Raw genomic sequence first — 12,833 nt, forward strand, 5'->3', positions numbered from 1 at the left:
CACAGCAGCAGCTCCCCCTCATCTCCTCCATGTCTGAGGTAACAGTCTCTGCCGGTCCTCCTCCTGCCTCCTCTCGATCCTCTTCATCTTGTAGTTCCACTTGGGGATCTGGAGCTGGTTGTGGTTACCGCTGTGTTTGAGTTTGTCCGGTATGAAGCTCGTGGCTGGGGCTTTACAAAGCCTCACTTTGGGCACCACGATACCAGGCCGCACGCTGCTTCTCCTCATCATGTTCAGAGGCAGCAGACTTGCTCGTCTAAAGGCAATTGAGGACGCCGCAGCCACGTCGCTCAGCAGCTGCGGCTGGAGGCTGGCCCTCCGATCCTTCACCTTGGGGATGAGGAGGACCCGTGAATTCTGGAAAAATCTCTTGTAGTTGTTCAGTCTGTCCGGGCCAAGACGCTTCAGCTCGGCCACTCGCTGCCTCCTCAGAATCTCCTGCACAGCGTGACGGCGCTTCCCTATGCACGGCGGGCTGCCAGGACACACCGTGCGACAAGCTGTGGCCATGACAGGACTGGCGAGACACGTGGTGATCCGGACCATGTGGTCAAGCACACCATCGTCCACAGCGTTCACCTTGTTGTTGATGTAAAACCTGTAAGGGCAGCAGGACAGGAAGTTGAGCAGACGCCTCCAGCAGGACTGCGGTACCTGAGCCTGGGCCACCAGCTCCTGCACAACAAGATCAGACATTGTAGTTTAGAGGAATCGACTGGAAAAAGAACACCTTTTCAATGCTTGCAGTGAATTTGCCTCTGAGGTATAAAAAGCTTTATGTGGTGCGGTCAATAGAAGGACTGCAGTCATGATGAATTTCTTAACCTCCAGCATGGGCCACTCCCGGGAGAAGGAGTCACAGAACTGCTCAGCGCAGGGCTTTGACATCAGACGATACATCAGGTGCGCTGTCTCGTATCGACCAGTGAAGAGAGCCCACTCCCTGGGTGTCATCCTGCGGCCGTTGTCCCGTGCCTGAATATCTCCTCCTGAGAAGTTGTGGAAGTACAATCTCATCCCAGGTTGTCAAATATGCACAAGGTATCTTAAACAGACCCACATAGAAGAGGTTTTTTTCCCGTAACCTGTGGACTTACCTGTTGTTATTAACAAAAATGGACAGATAAGGTAAGGAACAACATCATACACCATATTCACATGCTCGCCATTTTCCTCTCATGTCAAGCTCAAAGAGAATTATAATAGTTGTAGTTGGACTGTTGTAATAACTAAGAGAATCAGACATTATTTTTATTTACTTACTGATCAGCAACTAAAAAAGACAACGCATAGTTAAAATCTGGGGGTACATAGGGCAATGTTTCAAGTTTTAACTAAGTAAACAGCGGGATAATGTATACTGAGCAGGTTGTTATCGCGGAGGAACCCCTTCAGGGTGAGATTGTCCTGCTCATCCATGTTTCCATGTTTATATGATTTACGAACTGAAACACAGCAGTATTGCAATGTAACAGCTTTTTAGTTTCACACCCTGAGAGTGATGTCAGAGGAAAATGGCCGCCATGTGAATATGGTCAATGGGGTAGGTTAAAACATCATGACACTGAAACCCTGAGTGAAGGTCCTGTGATTGGACCCTTTCATTGCCACCGAGCGCTACGCCAAGTGGACATTCTTGGTCTTCCTGCTACGTCAATAACAACAATTTATTTATGCGTCTAATATAGCGACAGCAGTAAGTTGAAAGCCTGCTTTCTCTCATACAGATACTGAAGTGTACTTTGTGTGTTTATATGGGACGCCAAGGGTCGTGACAAATGTCGATGTTTGACGTTTTGGTATTGAGTAAGGGAGATTTCTAGCCTGACACATAATCTTAAAACATAATTTTGTAAGATGGATAACTGTTTTCATACAGGACAAAAGAATGTGCATCGGTCTTAATTATTTAAATGTTTTACCGTTCATCATGAGAGCCCTGACACACTCGGCTCGGCCCTGCATGGCCGCCTTCATCAAAGCTGTGAAGCCGTGACAGTTTCTCCTCTCGATGTCCAGCCCAGGGAAGTAGTTCAGCAGGTAGTTAGAGATGAATATGTGACCTGCAAACCAGAGCACAATCTGATAAACGTCTTCTTAAAACATTCTCAAGTTTTATCTTCTATGTCACTGTTAAAAAATATTGGAAAACATTTTGGTACAACATATATTACGTATATTTGCGGATAATTCTTGGTATTAACATCACATGCAATACAAGTTTCCCTTTAAGGGGGTTTTCACATTAGGGACTGGACTGTACTGGATCCGAGTGCACTTGACCCCAAAGTCCAGCTCGTTTGATTAGTGTGAACACTGTGTACCGTACTCAGGCACGTATCAAGGTCCACTTGAAAAGGTGGTCTTGAGTACGGTTCATGTGTACGGTACATATCAGGTGTGAAAAGCTACTGTACCAAACCGCAGAAGTGGACTGCTTTTTACAACGTCTCCTCCGCACATGCGCGCAGCACCGTTGATCTCGCCCTCTGAACTGCACGGCCATGGCTGATACCGTGGGAATGTAGGTGAGAGGGTAATTCTTGAGATTTTTTACAAAATATGAATACAAGTAGTTATAGTCCGAAGGTCGGCTCCATTGTATGGGCTTGGGATCATGCGATTTGCACGCTTTTCTAAACTGGAACGACAACATAAACAGTGTCGCATAGTTGATGATACTCTTCTTCTTCTTCTTCTTGTTTTTGATGTGCATTACCGCCATCTTCTGCTTCAGAGTCCTACCGCAAGTGTACTCGGGTACAGAACAAAAATATTAATGTGGAAGCTGACGGGCGGGGGAGATGAGAACGGGGGCAATTGTACTCGGGCACGGTACGAAGCAATCGAACCTAATGTGAAAACGCCCTTTGATTTATTACAGATTTTATCATTTTGTCAGTCTGTCCCTCATCCATCCATTATCTATATACCGCTTATCCTGTTCAGGGTTTGCGGGGGGCTTGAGCCAATCCCAGCTGTCATTGGGCAAGAGGCGGGTCGCCAGTCAATCACAGGGCTGACACACAGCCTTTCACGCTCACATTCACACCTACAGGCACTTTTAGAGTCACCAATTAACCTAACGAGCATGTCTTTGGACTGTGGGAGGAAGCCGGAGTACCTGTGGGGAGCCCATGCATACACGGGGAGAACATGGAAACTCCACACAGAAAGGTCCAGTTGGGATTCGAACCAGGAACCTTCTAGCTGTGAGGCGACAGTGCTAACGACTGCACCGCCATGCAGCAATTTGTACCCTAAGTTTAGTTTTGTTTTTGCATTTTGCAAGAAAATTTGTGGATACACACCATATTTTATATAATTATATTAGGGACAGCTACGGCGTTCCACTTAGCGCACTTCCTGTCGTTGTGGCCCAGCTGTCTACTATGGGAGAAAGACCAGTTTGCCGTGGTCAGTACAACGTCAGAGTGTAAGCAGGTACGTTTTTTATCCTATTTGATACTGTCATTTTGTTTATTTTCGATTCTACCTTTAGAAGTTGTATGGATTATTAGTATATTTATTAAACATACCCGCTAATTTGACCGTTTTTCATGTTTGTTATAGACATGCGGTCGCTGCTTAAAGTCCCTGTTAATACCGTAGTACAGTCATATTGCTGGAATCAATGCTTGGTAACACTGGTTAACATCAACCTGATTTTGAGCTCATATTTTGTCTAATCGCAGCATTTTACGTTTCAGCACATCCTCATATGTTTCCATGGTTACTATTTGAGTAAACCTGGTCTTAATCCAGGCAAAGGAAGTCTGATTTCCTGAAATACCTTTAAGTAAGCATTAAGCAGAGTTTCAGCACGCAACAGGAATCCATTATTAAGATTAAGACAGAAGCCAGAGCATGGTTGAAAGAATGATGATGGTTATTAATGGAAGTCTGACTCTAAGGAGAAGACTAGACACCTTCTACCTTTAGTGAAGGGTTTCAGGGAAAGTTTTCCTTGTATGTATTCGACCCCTCTGCTGCAGACTCTCAGTCCTCCTCACCTGTTCCCCTGAGGTGTTGCAGAGTACTTTGTCACGAACGGGGATCAATACTTCTTTTAATGAAGCAGAAAATGAAGAGCAGTCTGCAGCTATTCATCAAAGCCCACAGAGAGCCATTCATCATTGTTAGCAGATGAGAGGCCGGGCCGCCACGTCTGATACATGTGGCTGCATCACTATGAAATTACTTACCATGGTAATTTCTAATGCCAGCAAATAACAGTAATTCTTGCAGCTAGAAGCACCAGACCACATAATATGCTCTGTGCTGTAATGTGGACCAATTTTGAAACTCAATTCTCTGCAATAAAATTTCCACCACTGTAAATTATGCATCAAAGGTAGAGAGGGAGAGAGCGTTCAATTATGCAAAGTAACATAACCAGGAGACGGCTTCAAAATGAGCTGTTAGATATATTATGAGGAGGAATATATACGGCAAAGAGGCTTTTATGGGTTTATGGAGACGCAAATTGCAACACATGTATAATGTTTTAATTTAAGTCAGATGAAATTTGACATCCTTGATGTTGTGTGTGAATATTGAGTTACACATCATGATGTCTGGTCATATATTTGCTGTTGGACGATCATGTCTAAAGGTTTTTAGTCCTAGAGGAACACTAACATCCTTTGAACCTGGTTATCGTTATTGTATCTATAGTAACTGTGCTTCATCTAAACAGATATGAATGATATATGAATGATTCCATTAGCTTTGACTTGTTACCATAGACTGTATAAAAAGATGGACGACATGACAGCTCCCTAAAAGTGAAGCCAAACCCTCTCTATCGCCCCCTGCTGACTGGCTGCAGTATAGGTCCTAAAGCCCGCCTCCTCCATGTTAACAGATGGGACATGAGTCAAACTATAAAATCAAAATACACATCAAATACATTTTTCTCAAACATGGTTTCTTATCATGCTGATTTATGTCCAAGTGTTTCTGTCCATTTTTCTGACAAGTTTATTTTTCATTTGTTATGTGATGCTGTAAAAATGATGATTGACAGCTCTGTTGTCAATCAATCTGTTCCTGAGTAGCAGAGTAGGGGAGGAACAGCGAGAGGAGAAATAACTAAAACAATCACTACAGTCTTTGAAGTTTACATATCTGTGAACGTCTGCTTCAGACCAACACAAGAAGCTGTTCTGCTGTTAAACACGCAGACGTGCAGGATCCTTGCTGGGGTTTTTTTTTTTGGTAATTTAAGTGTAAATTGCAAGATGGCAGTGCCTATCACAGGGGCTATTTTGGCTTCAATTTCATACAGCAGCAGATGGAGACGCCTCGTCCATCTGTATATACAGTCATAGGTCATTACACATCTATCTATCTATCTATCTATCTATCACAGCAGCTACAAGTTGCAATAACAGGATCATGGAACATTTAAGGCCCCATCCATAACAACATTATTTTTGTGAAAAAAAAAAAACTAAATAAAATGTCACGTTTGTAGTACGCTGGTAGTCCAAGTAATATTGACCAATTACATATCAGCAGGCTGCGGCGTATGCAGGAATAACAGTCCGTGTGGAGAGCAAAAGCTTTGAAAGATTGAATGAGGCGTAATGACATCCCGGCTCCCATCAGCGTGATCTGACGATGATTTATCTTCTTATTCATCTCTATAAACAGACATCTGCATTCAAACAGCTAACAATCTGTTCTAGATCTAAAATTCAACTTGAGATGAATTCCCTGACGCGGTGTCACGAAAGAAAGCCGTTCAGAGTTCAGATTTCCAGACTTCCTCGAATTCATCAGAAATGATGGCTCTGACCTCTGAGCATTTTAAAAGTAGTTTTCTTCTCCTCTTGAGGACAGACCTGACAAAGCTTCATTTTTACTTTTTACTAATCTGCTTCATGATGTTGAAATTTCAGTAAAGATAAGACCCTTTAATAAAAGTAAATCACAAGAAAAACGGTTGCAGCATGCGGCAAGGGAAGTCTTGACTGGAAGTCGTTTATCGCTAACCGCTGGCTACACGCCACACACATGTTCACCGTTGTCCCCAGAGGCTACATCGTCGTCGGACTACAGCTGATGGGATCCGAGATTGCAATAAATGGTACCATTAATTACACAATTTATGGCAAACATAATATTATTTGGAAAGGCACTGTACATCCACACACATTTAAGATAGAAAAAAATTAGACTTCTCAATAATTTTGGGAAAATATACTTAATTTCTTACTTGTTAGGTGAAGTTAGATGAGAAGCTTGAGACCAATGTCAGGCCAGCTAACCGAGCACTAATTCAGGAGATGGAAAAATCTGCTAGCTAGCTCCTTCTAGTCCTGGCTCTGTCCGAAGGCTGGTCGAAAAAAAGCTTTGCACATAACCTACTGTAAAATATAAAGTGTTTATAAACAATTTGTTTCTTTTATGAGGATCAAAGAAATAATTTGGAAGCTTGAGAAGTGCTGGTAGGCTTACTTTGTTGCCCTCAGGCAGTGACAGGCTAGCTTCGCTATGCTAGGCTTAATTAGCTGGTTGCTGTAGTAGCTTTAGATTTAAAGTACAAACACATTTGTTTAAATCTTCTCATCTAAAAGAGCAAATAAGTGTACTTCCCAAAATATCACAATCAAGTCAGTTCATACCCACACATCCATAAGAGAAGTCTAATCAGTCTAATGAGTCACTGTGTGGTTGGACCCTGACTGTGAAGCGCCATATTAAGAAATACAAGCACTAACAATGTCCCTGGTTAAATTAAAACCTCTCCATGATTGTTTCATCTGCTCACAGTAGTTAAACAAGTATATGTATTAAAACGTAGGGCCCAATGTGTGATTACCTGCTTGTGCTGCAGTGATAAGAGCAGTGTTCCCCTCGTTGTCCTGCCAGTTAACGTCAAGATACGGGCACTGCGAGAGTGCGATGACCACGTCCACATAGCCATGGTAGCACGCCATAATCAGACCAGACTGAAACACAAAAACAAGAGTGCTTTAGTTTCCTCTTCTCCATCTGTCGCTGATTGATTTTGGCCAGCAAAAACACCAAAATGGTTTCCTGATGCTACAGTAAAGTTTTCATTCATAGCAAAACTTCTTCACAAGATGATTCTCAGAAGAAGAAATAAAACATATCAGTCTTCAGCCCGCAGACAAACTAAAAGCTGTTTTTCACAGTTTCCAACTGGAGTGGTCACTTGCCAAGCACATAATTGTACAAATTGCTACTGGCTCTTGATTAAAAGTGTAATAGCCGTTAAATGGCTCTAATTTTCATCAATACTGACAACATTTTGCAGCTTGCAGAAAACCTTAAGATGACCACAACCTCTTAAGACCCAAGTGGGAATATGATCAGTCAGATCACATCTGGAGGTGGTCCGGGAGTCAGATGTCAAATATAATCAGATCTCATGTTAATACCAGGGTCCAGTGGGTCAAAGTACTACGTAACGTAGTCTATCAGTTCTGACTGTCAACAAAAAGCTTCTGTCTGTACTTTTAATACAGAAGTTTTAAGATCCATATTAATATTCCATCCAAGCAATCCAGCTTAGTTTTGTTGTAGCTTCCACTATAATGTCAATGTTCCCACATTGGTTAGGTCAAATACATAATTATGACTACCCTACTATCCACTTCTGGTTGGTATCATAGCACCTCAAAGGCATAGACTGTATAAATAAGGGATGTAGCCAATGTGACATCACCTGTTGGTTTCTCGACTGCGTAAATGAAGCCTTGAGTTCGGGATTTGTCCACCGCCATGTTGGTTTTCTGAAGCCATCCAAAGCTAAACAGTCTGTGCCCGTGGCTGATCATTAGCTGACGAACGAGCTAGTTTATCTTCGTGTTTCCAACAGAGTGAGATTCTTTTTGTGGTGGTGACTGACTGCAGTTGTTTATTTTTCAGACTAAAGGAGTAACGGACTCAGACAGTGAGAGAATAGCGGGTGAACGTCATGTACCGGGAAACTTAAAATAACGGTTCTTTTCGTCACTACGGTCCGCCGTAATCTCTCTGGGAAAAGCCAACAACAATCCTGACTAAAGTGACTTAAACCTGCATTCTTGTTAATGGCCTACAGTTACAGTTTGCCGAAAGCCAAATGGGTATGTCTACCAGAAAATAACCTTTCTACTTAGTTATTTTATTACCTTAGTAAACATCTTCCAAAAGAGTTTATGGTCCGAATCATGAGCACAATTCTGTTTTAAGTCATTAATATCTCACCAGGTGTCCTCCCTCATCGTACCTGGCTCGTTAGCTTATTCAGAGTTTGTCATACATTGATTTATTGGTGGTGGCATCGCCTTGGGAGTAAGGATTTGCTGGCCTTTTTTCCGGTAGAGAAGACGGCAGGCCATAGGAATGAGAAGACCGGTTATTTTAAGTTACCCAGAGCGTGTCGCTCAACCGCCTGTAACTCCGGTCAGCTACCTCCACAAATAGAAACTCATTCTGTGGTAATATAATGGTTAATCGGCTCATTAGCCAGAATTATTTATAAACCAAGGGCATCAACTGTATAGCTTTGATAACTTAGTGTTTGCCAACCCCTGGCCGCTCTCCAGCACCCCTCTCTCATCCAATTATGGTCACTTATAGCTCCAGGAATCCAACATAGCAACAAATCAGAGAACTCAAGGCTTCAAAGAAGCAGTCGACAAACAAGTTGGTGAAGACACAGGGACTTCTTATATACAGTCAGTGGTATCACACAGATGCCAGAGGGTACCTTTTGTATCTGTGTGAGACAATGGGGGTGTGACATGCATCAGTATTTGAAGGGAATGGTCTCGAATGCCATTGTATACAGTACACAAGGTTATGAAGGTTAGTGCTGTAGACAGAAGGCCAGGCTGGTTCTAATGTAACAAATATTAGAGATGACATAGAGTTTCTGTTTTCTACACATCTTTTGTGGTGACGTTTTTTTATTAGAGCAACCAAAAGTAGCAAACCCAACGCAGAAGTGCCATGAGCTGAAGTTCCTCTCATTGAGTTACAGTCGGGTGCTCATAGCTGCCTGGTACATCAGCAACAAATCACTGAACTCAACCTTTAGCCATGTTTGGGTTTGCATTCAAATATCAGGTAAATAATATAAGATTATAGTACTAAATAGTCTGTATTTAGACTTGATCATATAAGCTTGATCAGCCTATCTCATACTGTACGTTGGTGTATTTATGGCGGCTAGTGCATGGGAGTCAGGATTTGCTGGCATTTCCCTGCACAGAAGTGCGCTGTAGGGAATACAATATCAATTGTGCTAAGTTAACACTGTAGGTATTGTTCAGCAGGAGCTTGTTTGCTCTCCAAGCTGATTCAGTCTAATAAATAAAAATCTCCTGTCGAGTACCACCACAAAAGCAATCTTATTCTGTTGAAACACGTTGTTTAACTAGCTAATTCGCCCATTTATGAATTAGCCACGAGCACAGATTGTAGAACTTTGATAACTCGGTGTTTTCCAACCCTTGGCCCTAGTGCCGGAAAAACAACATAGCCACAGCTAAGATGCAGAACTTAAGGCTTCAAATAGGCAGTTGACAAACCAATGGGTGAAGTCACGATGGCTACTTCTACTTCTTATATATGGTCAGTGGTCTCTTTCAGATGCTAAAAGACACCTTGTGCATCCCTGTGAGATGGTGAAGGGCATGCTACACCTCCGTTTGTATGACCTAGCATAGAGAGTTTATACAGGGTTACTTAAGGTAAGTGCTTCATACAGGACACCAGTCTGGTTCGACATCCAGCTTTCAGTTCTCTACAATTCCTTTGTGGTGAAGTTTATATGTTAGATCACACTACAAACAAGGAGCTGATCAACTAAACCCATTACCATTACAGCTGCATATGCATTGTCAACACCATCCGAGGTGTCCTGAAAGACATTACTGCGCCTGGACCGTCCTGCATTGATCCAGCCCTATAGACGTACAGTATCGCTTACCTAGTGCTCAGGTCAATGTCTTAGCGAGCCCTTTTAAGGCTAAGCCCTGAGGTCAAGCTGCTTTTTGACACAGTCATTGTGCGGTTACACCCTCCCATCTGTCACTGAAGGCTTAACCAACTGCTCTGAAAGTTCCTGAAGGATTTGACCTTCAGTGGCTCACTGCTGTTCAGGAGTTGAACCAGGCTCAGTTGGCCTGAACGCACGTCCTGATGTGACAGCCCTTATGAAAACAGCGAGTTCACTGAGGGTGGAAACACTTGTATCCTTCTTGTACCTTGGACTACCAGAACACAACTCTTTGAACATATTCCATCATTAGGACATGTTTACATTTTTAACAGCACTCAGAAATACAAGATCTAAACAGTTGATTCTGTGTGATTGATACTTGTAGACATAATACCATAGACACAATATCAGATGCTGCAACAGCTCCCTACAATGAACTGCATGGTTATGTACAGTAACATGTCGTCTATAGGACTGTTTTGAACCAGACTGAAGTGGCATAATCCTACTATTTTTAGAAGAGTTGGACGGCTTACACCACGATGAAACTGAAGGATGTGTTGTAGAACTGATGCTGCACACAGACATCAGTTTCACTGCTGTGCAACTCGATGGATAACAGGTAAGTTCTTTTACCTGATGATGGTTAGGAAGCTTCAGCAGTGAAAACCCACACAGGAGTGCCTGAAAATCAAACCTTTCATTAAAATGCGTTGAACCCAGACACCTACTCTTCTGTTCCTGTCCGTCTCTCTCACTTCCTCTTCCGTCACCCCTTGTCTGATCATGATCTTGACGATGATGGCATTGTTGTTGCAACAGGCCTTAAAGAAGGAAATGGGCTCGGGGCTTTCAGGGCTTGGTGGGCGGTACAGTTGGCAGACGAATGAATTGTCTGGAGGATAGAAAGAATCGTCTGAGACAATGCTGCGGGTGTCCGAGCGATCAGGCAGGGACTCGAAGTCCAACTCCTCAAACTCCTGGTAGATATCATCATCATCCTCCCAATAGTTGCGCGTGTAATCGGCTTCAAAATCCTCATCGTCCTCTGCTGGTACTTCACACTCAAGGCCATCTTCGTCAGCTGTGGTGATGGACATGACAGGTTTTTCCACAGCCATGTTATTGGTCCTAAACTCAGTCCCACCCAGTCCAATGCCTCCGGACACTCCATTCTCTCGAACCTTTGAACCTTCACCTTGTTCCTCTGTTATTAACACCATTTAAACCCTCCCCTGCCCCAACAAATGTTTTCAATTCTTGTGCCAGGACAACTCTAGGAGGACCTAGAGCTCATGTCCACCGACCTCCTGCAATACCTTGTTTCATCCTTTCTGAGAGAAGATTGAATCCTGCTAGACGATTGACTTCTGTCTCGTCTAAGTCAGGTTTCCCAAGAGAAATGGGTCATCAGAGGTGAAAGGGAGAGGCATGGCATAATGACATGCTTCCTATCCTCAGTCATTGTGGAATAAATCTTCTTAGGATGCCATAGGGGTTATAAATTTCCAGGATTTCCAAAGACAGTGTCATAACCGAAGGTTTGATCGGATGCATGATCAGAGGTATTCACTCAAAGTAGCCAAAGAGAGTAAACAAAAAAAGCGTCAGCATTGCATTTCCAAATAAAACAAGTATCCGTGAGTTACAAATTGTGGAAAAGCCATTGTCCACTTCCGTGTGACTCTTCTCAAAGCTATCCCATTGTTTAATCATGGCATCAGAACCCACACAGGCAGCTTGAAGTCCTGAAGTCTTGATCAAAAGTTAAAAGTTGTCCACTGCAAAGTAGAAGAACTCGCAGTCGTCTCGGTTGGAAACAGTAACTGTAACCAGAAACAGCGCTCAGAAACTAATCCCGTGTTTCCCAGTAGAGAAACATGGGCTTCCTTTGATAATGGCCAGCAATGGGATGAGACATTCTCTTGAAGTGACGCACGATAATCCCTTTAGTCGCTCTCTCAAGCTCTTGGTGTTCTGTCGCATTCCCCTCCCCAGTGACGACAGAGTTTGAATGTCTTCTGTGAGAATACAATGAAGTGTAAAATTGAATGAAACAAGCCGGGAGGTTGTCTTAACTTTAAAAACAAAATCTCTTAGGTTGCCTAAAGATGTTTTGCACAGGGAAAACAGAAGAAAAGAAGCAAAAGAAGCAATGTGTCCTCTTCATTAGACATTAATCTGCACTTAGACAGATCTTAAAACTCATTACATTGTTTACACCCATGTACAAGCACTACCTTTGCTCTGACAGAGATAGTCTTATTTGAGAATTAATGTCATCAGTGCAAAGGCCAAGCCAAGCCTACGTTGGTTTTTACTGCACTTAGCTCTGCCAACTTAAATTGGATTTCCCAACCACATGACTTCATTTGTATACGAGGTAGAGGGGAAGGACTGTGGTAACCCTACACCAAAACAAAGTTCATGACCTAATGTCGCCTTCATCAGTGTGTACAGCAGCATATTTTACACTGTACAGTACCAACCCAGCACCAATCAGCAGTCAGATACAGTTAGCGACTAGCTGGTGAACAGTGAACAGGAAAATTCCCTGAGGATATAACTTTCAAACTATGACTTCTTTGATTTTCTTCCAAACATGCTAAGCCAGCCTGGCTTGTAAATCAGTCTAGTTCACATGCTCATGAACTGAGCCTCTGTGTGGATTACTTCTGAGTGTTTTGTGTTCCCTCGTGCAGATAAGGTTTGTCACTTCAGGACACAGTTCAAACTGAGCAAACATGTTCTCAGGCACAGAAACACACACACATCTCTAGTGGTAAATCCTGCCTGAAAGACTTCACACCACTCTGTGAAACAAATAGCCCATCAGTGATTCTTTCGAGGTGCAAGTTGACTTTTGAAA

The 12,833-nt window shown here is 42.9% G+C and overlaps 1 protein-coding gene across 1 annotated transcript; it reads right to left on the bottom strand.

Annotated features, from left to right (window-relative positions):
* Nucleotides 1-18: 18 nt before the first annotated feature.
* On the bottom strand, nucleotides 19-11,187 carry ankrd33bb (ankyrin repeat domain 33Bb). The gene is made up of 5 exons (XM_069685490.1): nucleotides 10,696-11,187; nucleotides 6,830-6,959; nucleotides 1,923-2,063; nucleotides 826-989; nucleotides 19-675 (listed from the first exon to the last, which is right to left on the bottom strand). Exons 1-5 carry the CDS (start codon nucleotides 11,185-11,187, stop codon nucleotides 19-21), a joined length of 1,584 nt encoding a protein of 527 aa, XP_069541591.1.
* Between the last annotated feature and the right edge of the window lie 1,646 nt (nucleotides 11,188-12,833).

The sequence above is a fragment of the Semicossyphus pulcher genome, unplaced genomic scaffold (genome assembly GCF_022749685.1).
Source record: "Semicossyphus pulcher isolate SPU_LCO1_2020_fin unplaced genomic scaffold, fSemPul1.0.p SCAF_7, whole genome shotgun sequence".
In the NCBI taxonomy this organism is placed as follows: Eukaryota; Metazoa; Chordata; class Actinopteri; order Labriformes; family Labridae; genus Semicossyphus; species Semicossyphus pulcher.

Coding starts and splice junctions, on each gene's coding strand:
- ankrd33bb (XM_069685490.1), bottom strand. CDS start 11,187: ATGGTGTTAATAACAGAGGAACAAGGTGAAGGTTCAAAGGTTCGAGAG. Junction 6,960..10,695: donor AGACGGACAGGAACAGAAGA/GTAGGTGTCTGG, acceptor TTTGTGTTTCAG/TCTGGTCTGATTATGGCGTG. Junction 2,064..6,829: donor TATCACTGCAGCACAAGCAG/GTAATCACACAT, acceptor TCTGGTTTGCAG/GTCACATATTCATCTCTAAC.